Below are 25944 nucleotides of genomic sequence, written 5' to 3' on the forward strand. Positions count from 1 at the left end.
CCCCCCCCCCCTCTCTCTCTCTCTCTCTCTTTAAGCTACATAACCAAGATTTCTCCTTGAAATTAGACCTGGAAGTGTAGCAGCTGTTAATGTAGTCCTATCCTGTTTGTTGTAATACTAAAAGCAGGAAGTGACAAGAACTGAGAAACACCTGGTAGGAAAAGACAAGGAGACACCTAAGACGCAAATAAACTAAATGTGATCAAACTACATTACCCAGATTAACTACGTTAATGAGAACCAAAAGTAAGATGTGGAATTGGCAAAGGCACCATAATATGGTATAAAGCATTATTAAGGATGCACCATTTGGTATTTTAGAGCTATATTAGCAAGCCTGATTAATGACATGCATTTATAAACTGGATTTATAAGTCACACAGATGTAGACCTTCTAATTAATAGCAAATTGCAAATAAGATACAGTACATCTGAGACTCTATAGGCATCAAGTGCATTTTAAATGTTAAAGTTTACAACAGTGCAGTTAAAACAGGAATGCATATGAACAAGTTTGGCTTGTTCCAAAGAACTGTCAGGAGAAAGACTCTTTTGCTTTAAAGAATGTGAGCGCTTTGGTTTTGTCTTGGAAATGTGCATCCGAACAAACAGTAAGTCTTGTTGAACACTGTCCTGTGGACAGATGAGATCGTGATAACAAAACAAAGCATATCAGCACCTTAAATGACTGTCAAGCATGGTGAGGGAAGGGTGATTATTTGGGCTTGTTTTGAAGCCACAATGTGAGACGATCTGTCCAATAGCCAAAGCTTTATTGAAACTGGGTCCCACAATAGCACAATGATGCCAAGCAGCAAGAGAATGGTTGGAAAAGAAAAGAATCAAGGTGTTGCAGTGGTTCAGAAAAAGTCCAGACCTCAACCTTAAAATGTTGTGGCAGGACCTTAAGAGAACTATGCATGAACTGAAGCAACGTTGTAAAGAAGTGTGGGCCATTCCTCCAGAATCTTGTGAGAGACTGTCACATAGAAAATGATTTCTTTAAGTCATTGCTGCTTAATCATGGGGTGTTTCATAGGAATTTCTAGATTTCTTTGAAATATTTAATATGACTGTAGTAAATTGTTATTATTACTCTATCCAAAAGGGTGTTGCACCACGATCTCGCTGCAGTAGACAACTGCAAAGAAGATGTCAAAACACACCCCAGCAATGAAATCTGATTGTTTTCCCACTCAGACATTCCTATCTCAGAACAGTTTCTTTGTCTTCTGTTACAGCTCAGTGTCTGTGTCGGTTTCTTCTTCCTTTCTCCTGTGAGCTCAGTTATTTTTAAATGGCTCAAGAGATTATCATTACAGTTTACAGAAGCTATTTCTGTTTTTTTCCAGTCACCATAATTCACATCATTGTGACAAAATAAAGATATGTTTGATGATTGACTTTTTATTGCAGTTCCTTCCTCTGGTATTTATTCACAACACTGATTACCAAACAGTGTGGAAAGAGACAGGACATGTCATTACATCATAGCACCTGTTGCCTGATAGACATTCCCCAGTGTTAACGCTACAACTTAAATACACTGCAGTTTCCTGGGCAGAGCGTGGGATAGAAATATAGATTAATTACACCATCTCTGCTCCCCAAAGCCTCTGAATTAAAGGTAAACAAAATATGAGGAGTGTTTTCAATCAGATTTTTGTTCCAAACTGTCCCATGGAGCTGTGAGTGTAGCCACGTAGATCTCCAGTAGTGATGTCATCCTCACTCCCAAATGAAAAGCTGAGGCAGTTTCTTACAAGTGTTGAGTGAACACTCCTGTATTAGAGGGAGTACACAGCTACATCCAGCTGTAAGCCTGATAACATGATGAGCGTGTAGCTTTGTGTATCAAATAAACAATATGGTTGTTATAACTACTGGGATTTGGAGGAATTACAGCCTAGCCTGTAAAGTTATGTTATTGCCATAGCATCCTAAACTACACAGTCTGGTTTACATACATATTTGATGTCGTGCCTTCTCGGCATTAGACTGTAATCACCGTAAGATTAGGAATTTTACCATGGCTATGTGCAGGTGTGGTTAACCAGGACGATTCTTTATCCTCTGCACTTTGCTTTGCCCTTAAAACACAATAATGATGACTGTCCATTTCAAAGGAAAACATTTCTTGTTAGCAGTCTGTAGTTTGGGGGAGAGGGGGGAACATGCTATACCCTGGGAGAAATTTTTAGATTCAGCAAAGCCAGCAGATTAAAGTGGAAACGAAAGAACCACAACATCAAACCAAACCACCTCTTGCTGCACAAGTCCTACAAACAACTCCCACAGACCCAGACAGACTGGATCCAACTTTAACCTCCAAGCCTGATTCTGTTTGTCCACCTGGTTTCTTTTTGGCTCAGTTTAAACTGAGACCTTTCCTTCTCCTCCCAGTTGAGTGTGCTTCAGCTTGATACTCACAGAATTTGCTGGTAAAGCACATCTGGAACAAGGCAAGGGAGGAAAAATTAAGGCGTGGTTACATCTACATCTTAAACCTGTTACTGTAAGATGCTCTCGTGTGAATACAAAGACGATACTACAGTTAAGGTCTATCATTTGTTTGACAAAGATATATTTTCCTTTTGAAAGTACCACATCACAATGGATTTTTTAAATCAGGCAGTCAGCATGCGATGAAAGTTCAGACAGTCAGCTTTCTTTTATTCAAGGGTTTTTACATGCATTTTGCATTAACTGTTTAGAACTGTTAAGGTTAGTACACCCATTTTATACCCAGAGGCTCAAACGCAATTGGACAGTTGACTGACCAGTAGCTTCCTGGCCAAGTGAGGCCTGTTCCATTGTTATTTGGAGGGAAAGGAATTTATGGGCTTTGTATTTATGGCTTTCCACTGTAATTTAAAATATGAGGTCGGTGCAAGTGAAGGAGCCCATCGTTTGGCTGAAAAACAAAAATAAACCTTTCAGAAAGATGGCAAAAACTTTGAGTGGCCAAGTCAACAGTCTGGTGCATTATTTAAAGAATGAATAAAGCTGCCAACTCAGCAGCACCAAAAGGCCTGAAAGACCATAGAGGACAGCTAAAGTGCATGTTGACAGAATTATTTCCATGGTTTAGAAAAACAACTTTAGAACATGTAACCAAGTCAAGAAATCAAAATGGTAGGTGTATCATTGTCTGCAAAGTCTGCAATCAAGAGACGCCTTCACGAATGTTTACAATAAGGTGTAAACAACTGGTTACGCTCAAGAACAAGAGAGCCAGATTAGACGTTGCCAGAAAATAAACATAAAAGAGCCTGCACTGCTTTAGACCCATGAAACCAAGGTTAACTTGTACCAAAGTAAATGATGGCAAGACAAAAGTATGGAGAAGGAAAGAAACAGCTCACGATATCATCTGTCAAAAATGGTGGAGAAATAAGACATTGCCTTATATGGTTCCCACTACGTTCACTGATGATGTGACTGCCAATAGAAGCAGCAGGGTGAATTCTGAAGTGTACAGGGATATACTCTGTGCTCAGTTTCAGCCATATGGTGCAAAAGCAAAAGCAGCCCAAAAGTGGCCAGATTCAGCCAGTAATACGATCTCAACCCAGATGAACATGTTTTTCAGTAAATGCACAACCAAAGGGAAATATCCACAAACAGGAACTCCAGGTGGCTGGAGAAAAAGCCTGGCAGAGTATAAAGAAGAACCCACATTTACTGGGGTAGACTGGGGTAGACTTCAGGCAGGAGATTTTCATCCAGGTTTTAAAAACATTCCTTTTTGTGCCTCTGGAGATTTGGGACTGGGTTTAAAAAGCGTTGCAGTTTTTTAAATATTTAATGTAAACTTCTTATTGAAACCCTTTGAATTAAAGCCAAATGCCTACACTTCAATCACATACTTACTGGTTAATTTAAAATTCACTGTGGTAGTGTAAACAGGCAAAATAACAAAAACCATGTCCTTCTGCGGCAAAATACATACCTACTCTTGTTTGTAGTATGTAACACACATGCAATGCATGTTTGTTTGTTTTTTAGCACTCATCAAAACTTCACCAAATACAAAATATGCGTATCCAAGGAGAATCATGTTGAAACTGTTAGGGACAGCTACCCTCAGAAGGAAATCTTCACTGTAAAACAGTTGTTTTTCATTGTTTAGCTCTGTTTCGCTCCCTGCTTAATCTCTTGAGAGATTGATGCTGTAAATAGACATACAGTGGGGCAAAAAAGTTCCCCCACTTAAAATGATGACAGAGGTCAGTAATTTGCACCAGAGGTACACTTCAACTGTGAGAGACAGAATGTGAAAAAAAATCCATGAATCCACATGGTAGGATTTGTAAAGAATTTATTCGTAAATCAGGGTGGAAAATAAGTATTTGGTCAATAACAAAAATACAACTCAATACTTTGTAACATAACCTTTGTTGGCAATAACAGAGGTCAAACGTTTACTATAGGTCTTTACCAGGTTTGCACACACAGTAGCTGGTATTTTGGCCCATTCCTCCATGCAGATCTTCTCGAGAGCAGTGATGGTTTGGGGCTGTCGCCGAGCAACACGGACTTTCAACTCCCGCCACAGATTTTCTATGGGGTTGAGGTCTGGAGACTGGCTAGGCCACTCCAGAACTTTCAAATGCTTCTTATGGAGCCACTCCTTTGTTGCCCGGGCGGTGTGTTTTGGATCATTGTCATGTTGGAAGACCCAGCCTCGTTTCATCTTCAAAGTTCTCACTGATGGAAGGAGGTTTTGGCTCAAAATCTCACGATACATGGCCCCATTCATTCTGTCCTTAACACGGATCAGTCGTCCTGTCCCCTTGGCAGAAAAACAGCCCCATAGCATGATGTTTCCACCCCCATGCTTCACAGTAGGTATGGTGTTCTTGGGATGCAACTCAGTATTCTTCTTCCTCCAAACACGACGAGTTGAGTTTATACCAAAAAGTTCTACTTTGGTTTCATCTGACCACATGACATTCTCCCAATCCTCTGCTGTATCATCCATGTGCTCTCTGGCAAACTTCAGACGGGCCTGGACATGCACTGGCTTCAGCAGCGGAACACGTCTGGCACTGCGGGATTTGATTCCCTGCCGTTGTAGTGTGTTACTGATGGTGACCTTTGTTACTTTGGTCCCAGCTCTCTGCAGGTCATTCACCAGGTCCCCCCGTGTGGTTCTGGGATCTTTGCTCACCGTTCTCATGATCATTTTGACCCCACGGGATGAGATCTTGCGTGGAGCCCCAGATCGAGGGAGATTATCAGTGGTCTTGTATGTCTTCCATTTTCTGATGATTGCTCCCACAGTTGATTTTTTCACACCAAGCTGCTTGCCTATTGTAGATTCACTCTTCCCAGTCTGGTGCAGGTCTACAATACTTTTCCTGGTGTCCTTCGAAAGCTCTTTGGTCTTGGCCATGGCGGCGTTTGGAGTCTGACTGTTTGCGGCTGTGGACAGGTGTCTTTTATACAGATGATGAGTTCAAACAGGTGCCATTCATACAGGTAACGAGTGGGGGACAGAAAAGCTTCTTACAGAAGACGTTACAGGTCTGTGAGAGCCAGAGATTTTCCTTGTTTGAGGTGACCAAATACTTATTTTCCACCCTGATTTACGAATAAATTCTTTACAAGTCCTACCATGTGGATTCATGGATTTTTTTTTCACATTCTGTCTCTCACAGTTGAAGTGTACCTCTGGTGCAAATTACTGACCTCTGTCATCATTTTAAGTGGGGGAACTTGCACAATCGGTGGCTGACTAAATACTTTTTTGCCCCACTGTATGTATCAAGTGTCAACATCAAAGTGCCTGTTATGCACCCTGATGGCTTTTTAAGCTGCTTAAGTGGCTTCCTTGTGAGGGTTTTTTCAAATAAGAGGGTGATGTAACCTTGCCTGCTGCCCCAGCTATCAAAGTGAAATGGTTTGCACTTTAAATGGTTTTTCAGATGATATATAATTATACTCTGTGTTGAACTCATGTACTGTTACAAAATGGTCAGTTGTTGCTGGAGAATTTTCAGACCCCCTTTTCCTGTATCTCATCACAGATTACTCTACTTTAAACTCGCGATAGATAATTGACAGTTTGTTTGATTTTTTTTTTTGCCATCAAGCATTTGCATGATTATAATTGCTTGCCTTTCATGTCTTTATTGTATTCGAAAGGGGGATTTTAAAAAAGTTTTGCTCCACAATTAATGTTCGTGTTACATTTTCATTTTTATTTCTTAATTTTTTTTCTTTTTTGCAGATGCGAATCCTTGACAAATTTCCAATTGATGGAGGACAAAAAGACCCCAAAAAGAGAATAATTCCTTTTTTGCCAGGTGATTAAACTCAGTATGCACACACTCGGCACTGTCAGTGTTGTCTTATTAGACATTTTGTTGTTCCTCCTACACACTCCATAGCATCGCCTACCACATTGCTTTGTTTTATTGGCTTCCATTCTCCATCCGGGCCAAATCATTTTGTGGTCGGCCATCTCAGTAGGAGGCTAGCAGAAAGGGATTTGTCTAATCTGATAAACTCATTGTGGGCCAGAGCAGAGGAGAGCAGTGAAGAGATCCTTTGTTAGACAAGCTGTAAGCCCACCATGGTGTGAACTGTATTCCTTTAAACCCCCAAATGGTTTGCATTATTTTTCTATTTAGTAGGCTTCATGCTCTTAGCAATCTCAGTCTCATAAGAGTTAGAAATTAGGAAATGGGAAAAAGCGAAAAAGTGGATTCAATTGCCTCACATTAGTCCCACTAGTTGAGAGCAATCAGCTCCAGAGAAGTTCTCCATATGTTGGTTGGAATTTTATATCTCAGTGTCAGTACCAGCTGAGCTGGAAAGGGATCATGCTGGGATTTTATAAATGTCTAAGCCTAAATTATAGCACGATTGTTAAGCATTTAATCATAATATTTTTGTGTTTTTTGTTATATACACCTGACAGTGCTCTGCTTTTCCTCAGGTAAAGTCTTATTTCGCCGCAGTCACATAAGAGATGTAGCCGTCAGAAGGCTGAAGCACCTGGATAATTACTGCAAAGTAAGACAAAAGCTGCATGCCTCACTGTTTCCAGAGCTGGATTTTTCTCAACTTGTGTGCAGCACAATGCATCTCTTATTGAAGAGACTACTCATTTTTAATTTATATGTTGTTTGGAAGAGTGCTTTATCTCTGTCAGTGCTCTACTCTCTGAACATTTACCACAGTTTTTTTCAAGGCCTCAACATTTATCTCCCCTCCACCAGCCTCAACAGGAAAGCAACTGCTCTCTGTGCTTGTCATTTCCTGTCACCAATGTAAATAGGCAGCATATGAAGGAAACGAGGGAAATGGGGGCACGCAGGGGTAAAAACAAAAGAGAGACTAAGAATGAATCAGCAGACTTTAATTGTAGCAATGAGTGCAGATAGCTACCTGATCCTCTTATGCTTATTAGCCCACAGATGGGAATGTGGGGCAGGTGTGTTGCCAAGTGTGGCAGCAGTTTCTCATTTATTGGACCTGAAATGAATGAATGAAAGCACAAAGCTTTCTTGAAAATACAGATTACATGAGGGTGTCTTTTTAATTTCAATCAAACTGAGGTCTGTGTTTTTCTCTTTGTTTTAACCCTCTCTCTCTGTGCTCAGAGCCTTCTTCCTTCCCCTGCACACCCTCCACATCTCTGCCTGGTTTTCTCATGTGACTGGGTAGTGACTAAGTGTTATAAACCAGTTACTCAGTCCAAACTGACACACATTAGTGTGACCTTTTATTGTTTTTATTGGAATCAGTAGCTTTCTCCCACCCTTCTCTCTCCTAGGCTCTGATGAAACTTCCCACCCACATTTCCCAAAGTGAGGAGGTCCTTCAGTTCTTTGAGACTAAGTCAGAAGACCTCAACCCTCCCACAGAGTGAGTAACTATAACTATGTGCTAGAAATCACAAGCTGTTATTGAGCATTGGCATTGTATGCATGAACTGTTAGACGCCAAACATTGCCCTCTGGTGGGATGTGAACATTGGATATGGAAGCAAACTGAATGTGTGTGGCTCAGCAGCTGCCTTTAATTCGTGCTGACCCATCCTGATCCAGAGGCTTTGCTTTGTCAGGGATGATTGATTGATCTGGCTCCAAGAAGCCCTGCTTTTTATTAATAATGATTTCTTGGAGGTGACACCTGATGCCAGAACAAATGGGGAAGGATTAGCAGTGTAACGACAGCACGTCGGAGTTCAAGTCTCAGGGCAGATAAGGCTCTCAGGCGAGCCATTTATCATACTCAGTTCAAAGTCAGAGTGGGAGTAAATCCGGCCTGGCTGCAATATCACTCATTGTCTACATTTTGTTCTTTCCGTTAGATTTATGTTCAGTCATATGTCTGGGATATTATATTTTTATCAGCAATGTGGGCCCATCACCTCTAACCTCTAATACCCCTGCATGTTAATCTCACTTCAAAGACTCAGAGACAGTCCAGCGTAGCTTAAATTAATATCTTAAAGTATAACACCCGCTGCCCAAGTTGTTTTTTTACTCCTGGGGTGGTCTGGGCAATTCACAGAAAACATGTTCTTTTTATGCTCTAAAATTATGATATTTAACACCCAGCTGTGAAACAAATAGTTTTTCTAAATATTTAATATGTTAAAAATGTAAAAGAACCATTCTGCTGTCCTGTTCGGCTAATTTATTTAATTACAAATAATGGTTTTAGAAGTGTTTATTTGTGAAACGAAAAACCTTGCTGTAGATTTAATAGAGCTTCACTCACACTCACTGAAACACGATGAAACAGATGAAAGAGGTCATGAAAGCAATTAAAAATGCGTCCAATCAACCTAGAAAATTGGTCCTGTCATGACATTTCCTTCCACACCGTTCAAACATGCCCTGCAAACAGCCTCGATAGAGATGCACTGTTGCTCATGTCCAAGCCTGTTGATGCTACTGCCATCTAACGTTCAACAGTGGTCACTGCACAGGAAAAAAACACAGGTACTGTTTTGCTTGTCACAAGAGGGAGCCACATGATTGGTTAAAAATTACAAGACGTTTCTATAGCATTTGGGTGAATGAAAGATGGTGCCTCATCCATCATAAATGCATGCCTCAGTCTGCGTTCAGTTTTCGATTGGGTTATTAGATTTATATTGATAATTAAATGTGTAGTATATTGGTGAAGTAAGCCTTGCAATCTTTTGAGTAAAGACACTAAAAGACACTACATATCTCTATCTATTGCTCTATCGATCTATCTATAAAGCTGTGTTTGGCTATATGGAAAGTTAGAAAAAAGGCAGATTTAATGAGAAAAAAACTCACCTGTGTTTATGCCTTCGGTTTTTTAACAATGCCATCGAAAAGGATTAACTAATATGTTGATACTTCTTAGACATCTGAATATTTCTTATTGTTAGGAAATCACTAAAAATGATTTTTCAGTGAGTGGTTGAAATGCAGTTAAACAAAAGGGATTCTTACAGTGCTTTCGCCCAATTCGTTCAAATTATGATATCCTCTTTTAAAATATTTCCAGACGGTTAATGGCCGAGAGCCACTGTATATTTCATAAGAAAGGGGAACTTTCAGAGAAGCTTTGAGACAAATTTGGAGAGACAGATGTTATAAATTTGTATAATAAAAACATGTTGTTGTTTTTTTAGTAGTCTTACAAATCATCTTACATCCTGGAGTCCAAATTAGGTTGTGATAAGAAACATGCGGAAGACCTTTTGAAGTTAGAGTTCCTTTTTGAGAATGAATGCCAGTGGCTAAATATAAAATTAAAATTCAAAGTTTTAGTCATCGGTCTTTGAACACTTCAGTGTTTTACAGTGATGCAGAGTTGAAAGTGGATGTCTCTGCTGTTTGAAACACAGCAATCTAACTCATTTTGACATCAGTTAGCTTTAAGGTGTTTTGCTGGAGATAATACATTCTCCGCCAGCCTCTGTATTATTGTTGTTTAGTGAAAACTATCCATGGGCTGTATGTGCAGTGTGACTGCAGAAAGTTCCAGTTTATTAACCTCCGAGGGGAAATGTTTTCAGGACTCCCACCTCTGAGGCCAGCATCTACGGGAGTGTTGTGAAGTATAATTAAATCTAGTTAACAGGCACATATGCCCATAATGTCAATTTAAAATAACATTTTACCTTTCATACAGACAAATTAAGTTTACACCACGCCATCTCATTTTTCTTTTCTTTTTTCTTTTTGTTAACCAAGGAGCTTGGAAACTATCCTGATTCAATCAAGAGGGAAAAAAACAAAAAGGAGACGAGATACACCACCTGTTCTGTTGTATTTGTTCTTTCATTTATATAAAAGAATCACATACATTTAAAATATTAACAAAACAAATGTTAATAAAAAATAAAGAGAGAGTGATATTTGATTTTAAATTTCTCTTTTTGAACCAAGTGGTTCTATTCTAATATAAGAAGTCACCAAGAGGACACAATCACAGTGTTAATGTATGGGATGCAATACAATAGCAGCCTGCAGTAGTGATGTTACACATACACACTATATTTTAGCTTATATTATGCATAAGCTCTAAACAAATTCGGATTAAGATGTTATGATTCAGATCAGTCAGATTATCCAAGTATTACTCGTATGAGAATTTTGGAACATTTGCAAATTTCGATCATATCCAAGAGAAATTAGTATCAGAAGTTACAAAATCATTAAAATCAAGATGACGCTAATGATCCACAATGATTCAGAGCAAAAGCTCTGTTGGCAAAGGAAAAGAAAATCTAACAGCGATGCAAGAAACAAAATTGCCTCCATAAGGTGTGACTTTGAAGGTCAGTCCTCCATCTTAACTTTAACTTCATTTAGTCACTTCTATGCATATGACAGATGAAGGAGGTTAATCATTTTCAACAGTGAAATAGTTGAATTTTGTTTAAATTCTTATCACTTTTGCAGCATCAGTTCAAAACATATAATGTTTTTGTAGAAAATCGGTGGCCCCTTTCTTCCTGATATATGTATGTGGATGTAAACACAAGCAATTTGGGAAGAAAATGTCCTGACTAACCTCCTTTACCTTAATTATAGTTGTTACATGCCAAACCCTAACCTTAATCTCAGCCAAAACACACATGACAGCTTGCTTTTTGTACTTAACTGGAGGGTGAGCCCTCACATTGGGATTGCATATACAGAACATGATTAATACAACAAAAGGCAAAGGATTTTAAAAAGTTATGAAACGCAGTTGTTCTTTACAGCTTAAGTCTTAATTCGACATCATTGTTTCACCACAAGGAGAGTAATTAGTGGTTGATACACAGTCAAACTAACATTCTTTTAACCTGACATCAGTGTGTGATCATAGCCAAGCTTTGCTGGAGATTGGGGCCAGTACGCATGAGGTTGACTGCAGCAGTGTGTGTGCCTTTGTGAGGATTTGAGTCAACCTCACCACCTTTTTTTTTTTTTGTTACAGGATATGCACAGAAACGGTGTAGTAAGAGATTATGTGCAAATCACAACCCTATCGTAATGGATTGCTGCTCAATGATGTCGACCCATTGACTCGAGCTCGAGGTTACTCCTGCAGAGGTTAATCCGAGGTCGTGCAGAAGTGTCTGTGTGCTGAAGAAAGGCAGATACCTCAGTCCTCTGGCTTGGATGAAAAATGCGAGCACTAATATCTTACACATTCCTTTTTTGTAATAGGCCCACCTACAAAGAGTTTGCAGTTATGTGCAAACAGATGGTCACTCCCAACTCAAGCTTCAGATGGATTCTCACGGGTTTGAATTTTTAATGATGTGTTCAGTGCTAGTGCGTGTGTCCTGCACTGTATGTGCGTCCTGGTCTGAATGATGAAACTAAAGCTTTATGGCTTGAAAAGACTATTTTTCAGCTTCTTGTGTATTTAGAGGTTGAAATTTACCTCTAAATACACAAGCACAGTCTTAAACTTTTAATAGTGTTTGGACATATTTTCGTTCCCCTTGCCTTCCTCTCACCTATTAGATTTTACTGGTGATAAGAGGAAAGTACACAAAGCCAGGACTGTGTGCTCAGTCTCCTCTTGGGAGAGATATTACTCCACCTCTGTGCTACAGGTCACAAGCAAGCAGGGCATGTCAAGAGTCTCCTTTATCTCCACTTTTCTTCCCCGCCTTACTTCAGTTTCATCTCTGCCCAAGCAGATTTTGGCAAAATAAAAACAAATGAAGACATCTTTAAAATAATTAAGAAATATTTAACATCTATAACAATTTTACACATAGGAAAATCTGAAACCAATGGAACAACACACACTTTCCACATCTCCCTAGTACTGGGTTGGAGCTCTTTTTGCCTTCAGAATTGCCTCAGTTCTTTGTGGCACAGGATCAACAAGGCGATGGAAATATTCCTTAGATTTTGGCCATCCTTGAAATGATAGCATCACACAGTTGCTGCAGATTTGTTGGCTACACATCCAAGTTGTGAGCCTCCTATTCCACCACATCCCAAAGGTGTTCTGCTGGATTGAGATCTGGAGTTTGAGTGCAGTGAACTCATTGTCAGGTTCAAGAGTCAGTTTGGGATAATTTGAGCTTTGTGTTATTCTGCTTGAAGCAGCCATCAGAAGATCGGTAGATTGTATAGATGAACGTGGTCAGCATGCTGAGATAGAGCATTTAAAGGATTCTCAACTGCAACTAAGGCACCCAAAGTGTGCAAAGAAAATGGACCTACATCACTATGAGCAGTGTGAATCGCTGATACATGCTTTTTACATGCTATTTACATTAAATTCTGACCCTACTATCTGAATGTTGCAGCAGAAATTGAGACTCATCAGACCAGGCGACATGTTTCTCATTTCTATTGTACAATTTTTGTGAGAATTGTAGCCTCCGTCTAGAGTTCTTAGCAGACAGTAGTTGCACACTGTGTAGTTTTCTGCCCCTGTTCTTCTTCAAGGTTTTGCATTTACAGATGCTCTTCTGCATAGACTGGTGGCGACGAGTGATTACTTGAGTGACTGTTGTCTTCCTATGAGCTCAAAGCAGCCTGCCCATTCTCCTCTGACCTCTGACCCTAGATGTGTTTTCCTTATAAAGTTGGGGTTTTAAAGTTTCCCATTGTTAGTTGGACTATGCATTTTTAATTAATCCACAGCTTTATTTATGTGGCTTGGCACAAAAGTTTAACTTTGTTTTTTGTTCTGTTCATCAATCTTATCGAAAGATATGACATTTATATTGCTGATGAACGATTAATGATTTTTCTTACGCCGTCGAAATTCAGTTCATGGCCTTTTTGTTTCAGTGTCAGTTTAGTCAGTCTATTATTTAATCTTTTAATCAATCTAATGTATAAGCAATTCATTATTATAATTGTCTCATAAATTATCTGTGTTTACTTTGCTCATTCATCGGGGAAAAAGAGAAATTGTGCCGATATTATTTTATCACGAATATATATATATATATTTTACATTATTTCATTATATAGATGTAAAACAAATGCGAAATAGCTTATTTGTACAGCAGTGTCAAATAATCTACTTTGAAAATTGCAGGGTTTTTTTGGTAACTTGGTTCAATCAAACACTGAGTATTGATGAACAGACTGTAACCTGGCAAACGTTGGACAGGTTTTATCCAAACATGTGCTCATATCCATAACTGGCTGTGGCTCCAGTCCTGCTGCTGGCCCTCCATAGAGCCAGGTGTCTGCTTCCATCTGTGTCAAAACTCAACTTCTCCTCGGTGTTTTCTCTCTGCAAGTTAACTAAACCAGGGCATAACACTCAGCCCGAACTTCCTAAAATGGTCTGGCCTGAAATGTTTATGCATTTCCACTTTATAAACAAATTCCCATCAAACTGAATGGAGTAATTATGTGAAGTACCATCACTTGTGTGCCTGCATGCAATTAATGAAGCGTGAGTGCTCCAATTGAATCAACAAACCTATAATGAATTAATTAAAAACTATTCATCATTTATTTATTGCCTGTCTCTAAATGACAAATTTCCGTCAGTGTGAAAGAGGCTGAATAGAACAACGGTGACAATTGGAAATTAGGCTAATGACCTGTTCTGCTGTAATACGAGGTGGCCGTCACAAATCAACGCTCATTTTTTTGAGAGAACGCGTACAAATAAAGAAACCACAAACAGTTCAGGAAAGCATTTTAACGAATTCAACAGCGCATGCACTGCATTTAAAAAAATAGAGAAAAAAACGCTTTACTTGAGTAAATTAAACACATAAATTTTCTATTGCTGTTACCTGCAGCTTGGTACTCTATTTGGTAGACTTTGCATGTGTTTTCACAAGTTGCAGTACACTGAGTGGGAAAAGTGCATATAGTATTTTGACAAAGTAAACATAAATATCCCATCTCTGCTGATTAAGCTCAGCTTTTTGAGCAGCGCAGTAAGCGTGGGTGCAGTGAAGGGATAGTCGCTGCTCTGTGACCTTCATGAGTGTCAAAGCACAGAGCAGGTTCATTGACACTAGCTCGCTTCCTTTCAGTGTTTTTTTCTGCAGTTCATAGTTCGGAACAGAAAGATGCTTTCACATCTTAAGATGAATGGGACTTAAAGAGGGATATGATACTGTTGTAAAGTCAATAAACGCTGTTCTGTTAAATAGAGGCAGCTGCATTCCCCTCATGTACAACATATCTGGCTTTTTAACAGAAATATACACACATTGGCTAAAAGGGCCGATGGGTTCCTTTGTTGCTGTCCTTGACACACTTATTGTGCGACTCACTCATACGTATCCCACCCTGTCTCCCTCCCACTGGTAGTGGGTCAAGTTCTTCATGCATTCTCAGCGAGGGTTTGGCTGATACTTGTGTGCCAACTGTACTTGGATGGTCCCGGGCAAAGATTCAGCTGTAACCAGTCATATAAATGCTCTGGCCTTTCTTGCTTACACACTCATTCTGACCATGTTGCTCTGCTGTTGTTTCTTTTGCAGAGACTGTGGAGGCACTGGCAAACGTAAATCGGGTAAGAAAATATCCTTATGTTAATTTTCATGGGTTTTAAAAAAGTTGTACCGCTTTAAATTTAAAAGAAAAGGCAACTCCTGCAATTCTACCTGTCAAAGTCTTAAGGAGTCTTAGGCAGAACTGAAAATGAGATCAGTGTTTGTTGATAATGGAAAAAAATTGATATCTCTTGTGGGGGCTTAAGAAGATAGATGACCTCAGTAAGACGATAAAGATTTTAATATATCAGTAAATATATGATATTAATATTTTCAGCTTCGATAGCAATGCTAAATGTTTTTTTCTGCTTCTTTAATTGCAGAATTTGCTTCCTTTCATTGCCCCATGTGACAGTAAATTGATTATATTTGGTTTTAGGCCTCTCTGGAGACTAAACAATCTGAATCTCTCAATTAATCAAGAAAATAAGTTGCAGATTAGCTGGTTATGAAGATAACTGTTTGGGGCAGTTTAGAAATAAAACTATTAAATAAATAACATGTACATTTCTGGTTGTGCTGCTGTGAATTATGTGTTGTTTTCTTTTTTCCAAACTGTCCGCCATGAGTGTGACTCTGGTGCCATAAACAATCCTGTGGTATTATTAAATGGTCAGGAAAACAGTGTAATGTGGGCGAGACCACCTGTCTGTGCCTCTGCATTTGCATTGCCAGAATAGGCCGTTGCATTAATATTTTGTGTGTTAGAGTGCTGAGTGACTCAGCTGAGCATGGGGATACGAGCGTAGGAGGTGGCAGGAAAAGCATGAGAGGAGTTTTAGTGAACAGCTGTCCAGTTCTTGTGCATGCATCCACTTGCGTGCTCGAAGTCTCAGAATACCCGCACGCGTTACAAATTACACGTTCGTCCTGCAATCAGATGTAAAGTTGCTTTGGCAATCCCTTCCTGCAGTCTGCCGCAGTTACGTACGGCATAGCTGGGCTATAAAAGCTCCTAGGAAGTTAATTTTCTGTGGGTGATCCACTCTGAGGAAAAGCTGCACTGGAATTGTCACCAAACGAAATAAGACCCCAGCCTAATTTCATTATGCGTTCCACGGTATTGAGGCTTTATGTAACAGTGAATTCCAGCTACATACTGGAATGGAAAAAATTGTCGTATTTCAGCTGTGTGTGTCTGTGCGTGTTGCCTGCATTCAGTCTGTGCAAGATATTAGATTGGCTTCCAGTTATATTCATATCAGTTGCCTGGAAAGTTTTATCATGTAGTAGCTGTCCTTTTTATTTTGAATAATTTAGTTAGATCTAAAATTGATCTGTTTTGCAGACTTTATTATATGCATGTATTTGTTCTTATTTTAAACATTTTTTTGGGTTCAAGTCTTATTAATCAAAGCACAATAATACACTTTATATCTGGTACGTATGCTGGTTTGTTATTCATACTGTTTTAAGCTCCCCATACTTGATCTTGAAGCCCCCCAGTATAGTCCCCATGCTGGACATTAGTGGTTAAAGATGGATATTTCTCTTTCAAAGCAGGACAGCAGATAAGTGCAGTGAGTCTGTGGTGAATTTCTGCTGTAGCTGCAGCTTATGTATTCCATAATTACACGTTGCAGGTTTCCCTTAAGAGTTTACTGATCCCCTGCCTAAAACAGAGAATGTAACCCCTCACCACAAAACTTTGAGCGATTAGAGGTTTGATTTGGAACGCTGTTTACCTGGGAAGAGAAGAAAACAGGAACAGCACACTCACAGATGATCATTCACTTTTGTTTTGTTATCATCTTTGGCTTCGTGACAGTTCTGTCATCATTTGCTGTGTTGGGATTTAAAAAAATGTTCTTCTTCTCTTTTTGTGTTTTTTGGTAGAGCTGATACTAGATGGGGGGTAGTGAAAAGAAGTGTAGTGAAAGGAAATTGTGTTATATAAACTGGGGATCTCATCTGTCATGTGTTTTCAGTAAAATTCAGACCCACATCTCATTTCTTGTTTATGACTCACGCTTCTGGAGCCCTGCAAGATCGAAGCAGTGATTGATTCTGCATCATAGCCTTGCAACAATCTACACGAGATTCAAAGAAAGCCATGCCATTTTTTTTTAGCATATAATGGATTTGTCAGGGCTGACTGCCGATACTCAGCTGGTCAGCATGAATCACTGTTAGGTGAAGAGACACACTGTCAGAAGCGAACCTCTAAAGGAAACAGGATCAACTGCTGCTTACTGTGCTCATAGGATGCCGAAGTTCAGGAGCTTAAAAGATTTAGTATTTATGTGCGTTCAGAAAGAGAGCTGGCTGACCAGAAGACAGATAGAAATTGAGTAGGAAAGAAAGAAATGGAGCGCTCGAGGGTGTAGTGCATGTGAAAAGCAGCTGGAGAGGAGAGGAGGTTTACGTGGCAAGTGGAAACCATGTCAGTGCTGCGCAAAGGCCCAGTGAGTGTGTTTATGTGTGCAGACTTGCTGTCTTTATTTGAGCTGCAGGTCTCTCAGGACCTACGGGGGTGCATATGTGTGGATGAGGTTGTGTCTGTGAGGGAGTTTACATACTACATGTAGTATGCATGGGTGTACGTGTGCGCGTGTTGGAAGGAATCTGGTAACAAGTCAGATGGTGGGTGGGTCAAGAGGGCCGTGTGTTTGTTTGTGTTTGCAGATGGATGTGATTTTTAAACTGGCATAGGAAATCATTAAGGCAAATGAGGACTTCCAAACCACTTTAACAGCCGTACGCTGCTTCAGCAAGCTTCCCTGTCAATGACAAGCTATTGAATACTGGGCATTTTTGTTCAGTCGTACATAATTATGAGTCAAGCAGTACATGAAATGTGTTAAGGTTTAAATCAAATGTCGATCAAACAGATGTTTTTTTTTATTAGTTGTTGTCATATAACAGCTCATTTCATGCACAGATTTCTAGGTTTGGTGTAGAATTTTTTTTCCATTTCTCCTGAACTCTGGCCCCTGCAGCACAGAACAGATACAGTACAGGATGCACGGTTTCTGATAAGAGATGACTAGTGACAGTTCTTCAAAGACTATACTGTTGAGGAAAAAAATTGCAAATGCATATTTTTTATTAGGATTTTGTGTAAGTAAAACCGAGGATCCATTATGTTTCTTTTTCCTTACGTTCTGTTTGTTCGGTGGTGCAGGCGTCAGATTTTCTACTGGAAAACCTGATGAAGTGGAGGAGTCTCGCTCATTAAATTAGCGGTTTGAATCTGATTCCAGTCTCTTTTTTTTCATATCAGCAACATCCAGTGAAGTTAAAGGTGCACTGTGGGTTGTTTTACACTGCCTCTAGTAGTGCTGTAGAGCAGTGTTTTTATGAGTGGGTCCCTGTTCTGTTGTTATCATGCGTATGTGGACAAAGATGCGGCTCACATGATACACAGCCTGGCAGTGATTTCATATTTTCCAATGATCAGCACTTGTTTTTGTGCACTTGTTTTTCAAGAAATGTAGCTTTGTGCCAAAAAAGGCAACAACACAGAGTGAAGTAACCCCCCCAAAAAAATATGTTTGATTCCTCCAGATCATCAGCTCTGTAGTTTTCATTCAATTTTTTTCAAAAGCAGAAACCCGTGTAGCAAATATAAACATACCGTGACTTTCAGTGTTTACCAAGTGGATCATGAGATATTTGGAACTCCAATAGTTTTATACTGCAGAGCTACGCTTTACTGCGAGAATCAGCAGGCAAAAGTGAGGATGATGAAGCTATTCAGCAGTTTCTAACTGAAATGTGAAGGCTGTCTAACTGAGATGATTTGGGTGAATGTTTCTGTACTATTTATTTGTGGTCTGCCTCTTTTCCCTTAGGGCCACATACTGATTCAATGACATGAGTACATCTGTACTACATTGAACAGCAGTTCTGTGTCCCTTTCTAATCCAGCTGCACATCTGCTGCTGATGAGCCAAACAAAGGCACTGCACTTTGCCAAATCTTCTCAACACGGTTCTGCTCTTACAAAGATACCCCAGGGTTAGAAATGTGGCACTAAAATATAACGACCTGTGCCAACCATGTTACCAAGCAAAAAGCTTGAAAAGCCTGAAAACCGTTTTTTAGGGAAAAAAGAATGAGTAGACTAGACTCTCTGGCTTCCTCCTGTTGGTGATGAATTATTGCAAAGTTCCAAACTGTCATCATTCCTGGATGGAGCTGATGACGGAAGAATGGGGGTGGAGTTGGGGGTTGAATGGAGTTGGGACATTTGGGAGTGGAAGGGTGGGAGCAGGAAGCACGTGTATAAATAGGAGAGAGGAGAGATAAACACCGAGTGGTTAATATCTGATGGAAGCCGAGAAGAAAGGTAGGTCTGACAGGGAAATCGCACAGTGTGCACACTGTACCAGACACAATCCTCAGTTTTAAAACACTATATGAACCAAGTTTACAAAATAGACTTATTTTGTAAATGATGGCTCGCCCATAAAAATAAAACGTGTACAGAGGTCGAGCCAACTGTTTTTTTCATAAACTTATATAATACCAGAAATCCTTTTTTTCAACTACAACTATCGCCATCTGGTGGCTTTCAGATAGAAGGTGGATTTAACAAACTTCATGCTAGCTTCATTTTTCTGATCTGGATGCTACGTCCATGTTTTGTACTGTCTATGGTAACAAGACAGTTTTCACACTTGTAGCTCTTCTGACGCACTAACCAATCAATTAAGTTCACTCACAGTGTCACTTCTAATTTAACACAACAGAAAATAAAGCACATTCTGGGCAACTTAACAGTAATGTGACAATCATTAACAAGTTAATATGGCATAACATGCATAACGTGTTAGATAATGTTTCTGCACGTAGACACACATTTTAAAAGACTAAAATAAATACAGTGAAATGATACTTTTTAAATGTAGCCTATTTATTGTGCAAAATAGTTCAGCCTAATGAAAAATAGTTAGCCATGCTGCAGTGTATGTTGGTTCTGGGGTTGGTTATGCTTTTTGTTTAGAGGAACAAGTTTGTTCTTTCTGGTTTCCTCCACTTATACATACACATTCACAAAGATATAAACCTGATCAGGTGAGCTCTCAGGATATTACAGATACTACAGGGGCAGGATTACTTTTAGCTATTGATTAAAACATTTAAATATATTTTCTTTTTCAGCAGTGTTTGTTGTGAGTAGTGTTCATACACTCTGCAGCTGCCTTTCTTTTGCATATACTATGTATATATTTTAGTTGTTATGATCACTATGTTTCACTGTGTTGTCTGAAACACTGTTTTGTACAGTTTGTATGATTCACATTTCGTACACTGTTTCGAAATTAGGCTTATCCTGTTCAAGTCTGCTTTTTTTTCCCCACACACATGTTCTTCTTGCTCTGTCTTCCTGCTGTTGCAAAACATTTCATTTCCTGAAAGAGGATGAAATATTAGCTTTTGTTTTTCAGGCCTGTTGACTTTACTGACAAAGTCTTTAGTCACTCAGGTCACAGATTTACGGTTTTCTCGCAGCAGCTGCTAATTGTGTGCTAAAGAAGGTTACATTTACGTCTTTTGACACAGAGTTTTATGAGCTCATGACCTGAGTATTATTTTCATCTGTCTTGAAAATGCATTGTTGACAAATGAGCCCTCTGTTTTCTTTTTCTTTGATAAAACAATGTCCAAGTTTGAAGATATTTGGAGGCGGGTTCCACAGAGGTCAGTGTTTTATTTCACAACCAGCAGTAGCTAAATCAACAGAATGAGTCTATGGCATTGCTGTTTATTAAAGCTATTTTAAATTACACTTGGTAAAAGTTATGCATGCTAATACATTTTAAAATCTGGACAGACCGAGCACAGGGATGATGCCTGGAAACATTTAAATTGTCCTCATGTTTTAACATTTTCTCCAGTCTACAAAATTTGTGATATTTGACAGATATGAAACATGATAGAAAACATATATAGTTGGAGATATTCCATAAATACAGGCGAAATTATAGACTTGAAATTACTCACTTACCCAGTACGCAGTAATTGCTCACATATCCTCATAGAGAGTTAATTGACCTGTGAGTTAAAACAAACCATTTAACAACACTTTTCTATTAATAGTGTCAAAATAAATAACTCTGCCTGCTGTACCAAAGTAACTACTGTCATATTATACAGTGAAGACTAAAAAGGCAATATTTATATAATATTCCTTCCATTGTTTCTGCACCCAATTTTGTGGTCTGACAAAACATCTTGCATAAATAACGTGAAGCTTCATAAACCGCAGCCCGACCACAGTAATCCAGTGTCAGACTCTTTGGCAGTTTCATCATGTGAGATGCTAATGGTGCTGAGTTCATCTATGTGAGTTATTAGCTCCTTGACATTTCAAGTGCAGTCCCTGAATTGAATGTGAAATATTATCCAGATTTAGAGAAATGTTAATCTCTAGTCTGCGGGACTGTAGCCAGGTGAGCTCTTTAGAGAAATGGCAGCTTAATCCGAACCTTCTCAATCATTCCTTATCTAAGGCTCAAATCTTCCATTTATCACACTGAACTTTTCTTATTTTCCATCATCAGGATACAAACCGAGTTGCTCTTTCCAGGAACTGTGATTACCCCATAAAAAGGCTTTTATTTGTATGTGCTTGGCTGTTTCTGTTAAACTAACCCTACTGATGGCAGTTAGTTAGAAGTTGGACCAGTGTGCCCACGAAGAGATGAGGATCTCCAGGAAGTTTGTTGGTATTTTGCTGATATTAAACCACCATTAAAGTAAACATCTGTTGCAACTGCAGTAATAGAGTAAACAGATATAATCTAGTGTGCACACAGAAGCTCCTCCTGTGTCCACACAGCTTTGAACTCGGTGATCAACAGAAGGTCTTGTTAATGTTTGAGCTCAGTGTCGCTGGCTTGTGACTAGATTCCAGCTGACACTTGTTAGACCTGCTTTAGTCCATTCAGGGATGCTTGTTTCAGAGATTGTTCCCGATTAAGGCTTCAGCCGGACTCAGTTATGTAAGGCGGGAACCAAAAAATGTTGCGGGTTGTCGGTTATGTACGATGCCTTCTTTAAATACCTTCACGAATGAAAACACATGTTTGCTACTTGAGAAAGCTGTGCTGGTGTTAGTTAATGAACCAAAATCTGGTGAGATGTTGACCCAGTTAGGAAACGAGTGCAAACCAAATCAACAAATCTAAGTCACTGCTGGCGCTTATATGGTTAACTCAGTTAAGTACACAGAGGAAGATTTCCATTGGCTGGGTTGCACGCTGTAGTCAGAGCTCTAGTGTTTCAAGGAGACAGAGGGCCATCCCTCTGAGCACAGCTCCAGCCCCTTCATCTGGTTCTATTTAAGGCCCCTTATGCCGACTCTTATGATTGGCGTACACAACCCCCCTACTCTTCCCCCAGTTCCAGCCCCAACTGAAGAGAAGGAGGCTTTTTAGCAGATGGTTTATTTTCCAAGGGAAACCATTTCTTTCTCCCACTCTACTGTCCTGTCCTCAGCTGGCTTTAGCTCACTTTTCTGTCACTTCTACACCTCCTTTTGCTTTCCCGTTGCTGCGAGCCTTTCCACTGTGTTCATGTGTCTATGTGTATCTACTGACTGGGAGTCAGCTTTGTTGGAGAAAACGGATAAAGTCCCTTTAGTAAAACAGAATGGATTTTCTGCACTTGAATGTCTGATCCTTTACTTCTTGGTGGGAGGTTCTTTTTTTCTAGACTGTCTCCTTTGCCCCTGATGTTGGGCTGGAGGGACATGCAGCTCTATGGCTAGACTTTGGGGAAGATGCACTGAACCTCGTGAATATTGTGATTGGCTAAGCTCTACAAACAAAGTGGCCTATGGCACAGCGAGTGCCCAACAGTCGTTCTCGTGGACCTATGGCTGGCAGCTGGCTGACAGCATGTTTTTTTCCATCAACCCCAGGTCTGGATGCTTCGGACCCCATGCTTCTGGAACAGTATGTGGTGGTGGCCAATTACGAAAAACAAGAGCCTGCAGAAATCAGTCTTCAAGCAGGCGAGGTGGTCGACGTCATTGAAAAGAGTGAGAGTGGTGAGTAATCAAAACAGATGCACAACAGTATTGAGCAAGAAAAAACAGCACGCATGCTATGTGTATGTAAAACACAAACATTCAGTATTCAGTCATATAGTTCCTCGAACACTCTGCCCTTTTCTGTATCCCCGACTCTTTCACCTTCTTTGTCCGAAGCCTGCTAGCTGTTGCTCAGCCCCCATCTGGAGGCTCGCTTTGGCCTGCAGTCAGCCCTGTTTTTTCCCACTGTTGGTTTAGGCTGAGGGCCAGAATGTTGCCTCTAGCAAGAGGAATGTCTTCCAGACTCATATTAATTATTCCACCTCACTTTAATGGAAAGCCAGCAAGACATGCTGGATTTACAAATGCCAGCTGCAGAGAGTCCTTAGTCAGCTGTTTAACCTCTTGGAAGAGCTAGCAGACAGGGCCAAGATTACAAATTTAGGGTATATGTAATTTAGTTTGACAATACTGAATCTTTAATGCCAACATAAAGCACAGTCTCACGTTAGTCAGTGATTATTCTGTAGTACTCCCAGGACTGTTTTATCGTAGGTGGAAGAAGACAGTAGGACCTAATGAAGTATATAATTTATACATATGAAATGGATTACAAATAATATCACAAATTTAAACATGTGTCCTAAATATGCTCAAATATCAACGATGCCAGGTCTAAGCACGTGTCTGAATTTGCCACATGAAGCAGAGGAGGGACTGGAGAGAAATAAACCTGGTAACAGGGTCTGACGTCCAGCTTTAATGGTGTGCTGAGACAGTAAAACAGTAATCAGACTCATGTGTTCTTCAGCGGGAGGATGGCAAAAGAGAGATGGAGGAGGAAATAGTGAAGGGAAGGCAACTGGATTTAGGTTCCACTGTGGGTGTGATTGCCACAGTGGCCTTAAGGAAAAAGGTCCACAGAGTAGGATCACTTTGAAGTGTCATGTGTCCTGCCTTTGGGTTCATGTATTTGTTTTCATTCTCTGCTCCGGTAGGATTTCAACCCAATGGGGAGCCACTGTGAGGCGGATATTCCACCACCTTGAAGTCCTTTTATTGGGGGCCTTATACGAGTGCTTTTCTCCATGAATTTCAAGTGCATGGTCCTGTTTTTATTATGGGCCCCTTCACTTTTGTCTTTCAGCTGACCACTGTGCACTGTTGATCCATGTGAAACTCATGCACATCTCATTGCAGATTTATGATTTCCAGGTTTCCGTGTTATTGCTCTAACTTTGTTTCATGTTATTATTGCTTTGCTTGCCTCTCATCTCTGAAGCAGGCTATATTTTGCTGCCACTTTCACTTCAGCTCATTCATTCATCTCTGGTTAGATGGATTTCTTATGAGTTTCTAGAAAGCAAAATAGTAGACGGCAGGCTTTTGAAAACACATCTGAAGGCTATTTGACAGTTTTATTATACACTGACACTTCCACAGAGATCACAGAAGTATAACCCGCGTTCCTTACAATTTGCTGTGGAGACTGTTTCCAGCAGCACTGCTAGCGTTTAGGCTGAAATATCAACACCTTTCCAGTGGAAGCTGGCTAACTCTGCTCCATTTGGCTGGGTGACATCACTCTGTGTCCCTCTGCCAGCACTAACAAGACCAGGTGTGTGCTAAGAAGATTTCAGAGTTCATTTGATTTAGCATCCATTCCCTTGCAGTATAAGTACAAACCCTTTAATAGCTTCTGACAGATTGATCTGTGTATTACAGCTCTATGTAGTGAATTTGCTGAGTTAGAGGTACTAAAAGTGTCTGGTGTATTTGTTATGATAAAAGGGCTGTATGGATTTTCAATCTGGGCAGATTTAAAGCCGCATGAGTCCCCCTGTAGAGTCTTGGATGCAGTGAGTAGAAAACTTTGCCATCTAATTTTATATCAGCATCTAAAGGTGCAACAGCATGAGCTTATAATAGAGCCAGATCTAGAAATGGAAAAGTGCAGCTTTGTATTGTTTCTGCCATTCACCCAGTAACGTCAACCAAAGTCCTGCTGTTAAAGCTACTGCACCATAGACATTGGCTGTGACTCCTGCCCAGTGCAGTTATCGACTTTCCCTTACCTTGGATTAGATAATGTATGCCTCTGACGGGGCACTGAATCTAGGTCAGCCCTATAAGTGAGCTCCGCTTTCTCCACTTTTCCAACCTGCTATCCCAAGCCAAGCAAGTATTTTCCGTCGCCCTGGCTTGATGATATAGTTTGTGTTGTGGTCGTTGTTTCAGTTGGTACAGTAGTTTATACTGTCGGCTGTTTTTTGGGGTGTTTGAAGTGGGTGCAGTGTGTGGTAAATCAGCAAGGTGGCCCACTGATTCAGTTCTCTTGAATAATACTATTTACTAACACAGATGCAGGAAAACAAAAGCTTTCTTAGAAAATGATTGTTAAAGTTTAATAATTTTTTGTCCTCACTCTTTGTGAAGCTATTTTATTTGTCTTTTTTATGAGAGTTTGCCAGGGGGAGATGGTGGCTCAGGAGAAGAGAATAGTGCAGGGAGAAACTCGGAGAGAAAATGGAAAAAGCAATTTCCTGCCAAAGTTAGTGGTTCAGAGAGGTTGGTTCATTATAATGGCTTAATGGATCCTCCAGGATGCCTCCTCAGTTTACACTATATTGGAGAGATGTTAACCAAAGCTAAGCTAGCAGGCTTGTTGGTCAGTTCAGTTGCTCTGTATTCAGCGGTTTAAACTTTGCCTTTTAAAGGGCGACGTAGGAAAGGAAAAATAATTTGCAGACGCTTCTGGAAATATCATAATTATTGTGCTAAGCGTGTTGCCCTCAGTTCTGTGTTGACAATTTCTCTATGTGGATACCATCAGCTTTTAACGTCTCTCTTCTAAGGGTAGATTAGCATTTGTGAATTACGGTTTGCCACATGAACTCCAGGAATGTCTGTCTGCTGTGAAAAGATCGACTTACAGCATCCCTCCATCTCCCCAAAGACCCCCTGGCACCACCTATGTACAGTATGTTTTGTGTCTCTGCTGCTTCACCGGGCTTATATAGGCAGGGCG

General features: G+C 40.0%; 1 protein-coding gene across 2 annotated transcripts in view; it reads left to right on the plus strand.

The window, feature by feature from the left end:
• LOC113034806 (SH3 and PX domain-containing protein 2A-like) overlaps window positions 1-25944 on the plus strand; it is a 60099-nt gene that overhangs the window by 13449 nt on the left and 20706 nt on the right. For both annotated transcript variants that reach the window (XM_026189864.2, XM_026189865.2), the window contains exons 3-7: window positions 6236-6311; window positions 6947-7023; window positions 7787-7878; window positions 14924-14955; window positions 22806-22934. In XM_026189864.2, the coding sequence (XP_026045649.1) occupies window positions 6236-6311; window positions 6947-7023; window positions 7787-7878; window positions 14924-14955; window positions 22806-22934 (406 nt within the window). The remainder of the gene's footprint in view (window positions 1-6235; window positions 6312-6946; window positions 7024-7786; window positions 7879-14923; window positions 14956-22805; window positions 22935-25944) is intronic.

The sequence above is a fragment of the Astatotilapia calliptera genome, chromosome 13 (assembly GCF_964374335.1).
Source record: "Astatotilapia calliptera chromosome 13, fAstCal68.1, whole genome shotgun sequence".
Classification (NCBI taxonomy): domain Eukaryota; kingdom Metazoa; phylum Chordata; class Actinopteri; order Cichliformes; family Cichlidae; genus Astatotilapia; species Astatotilapia calliptera.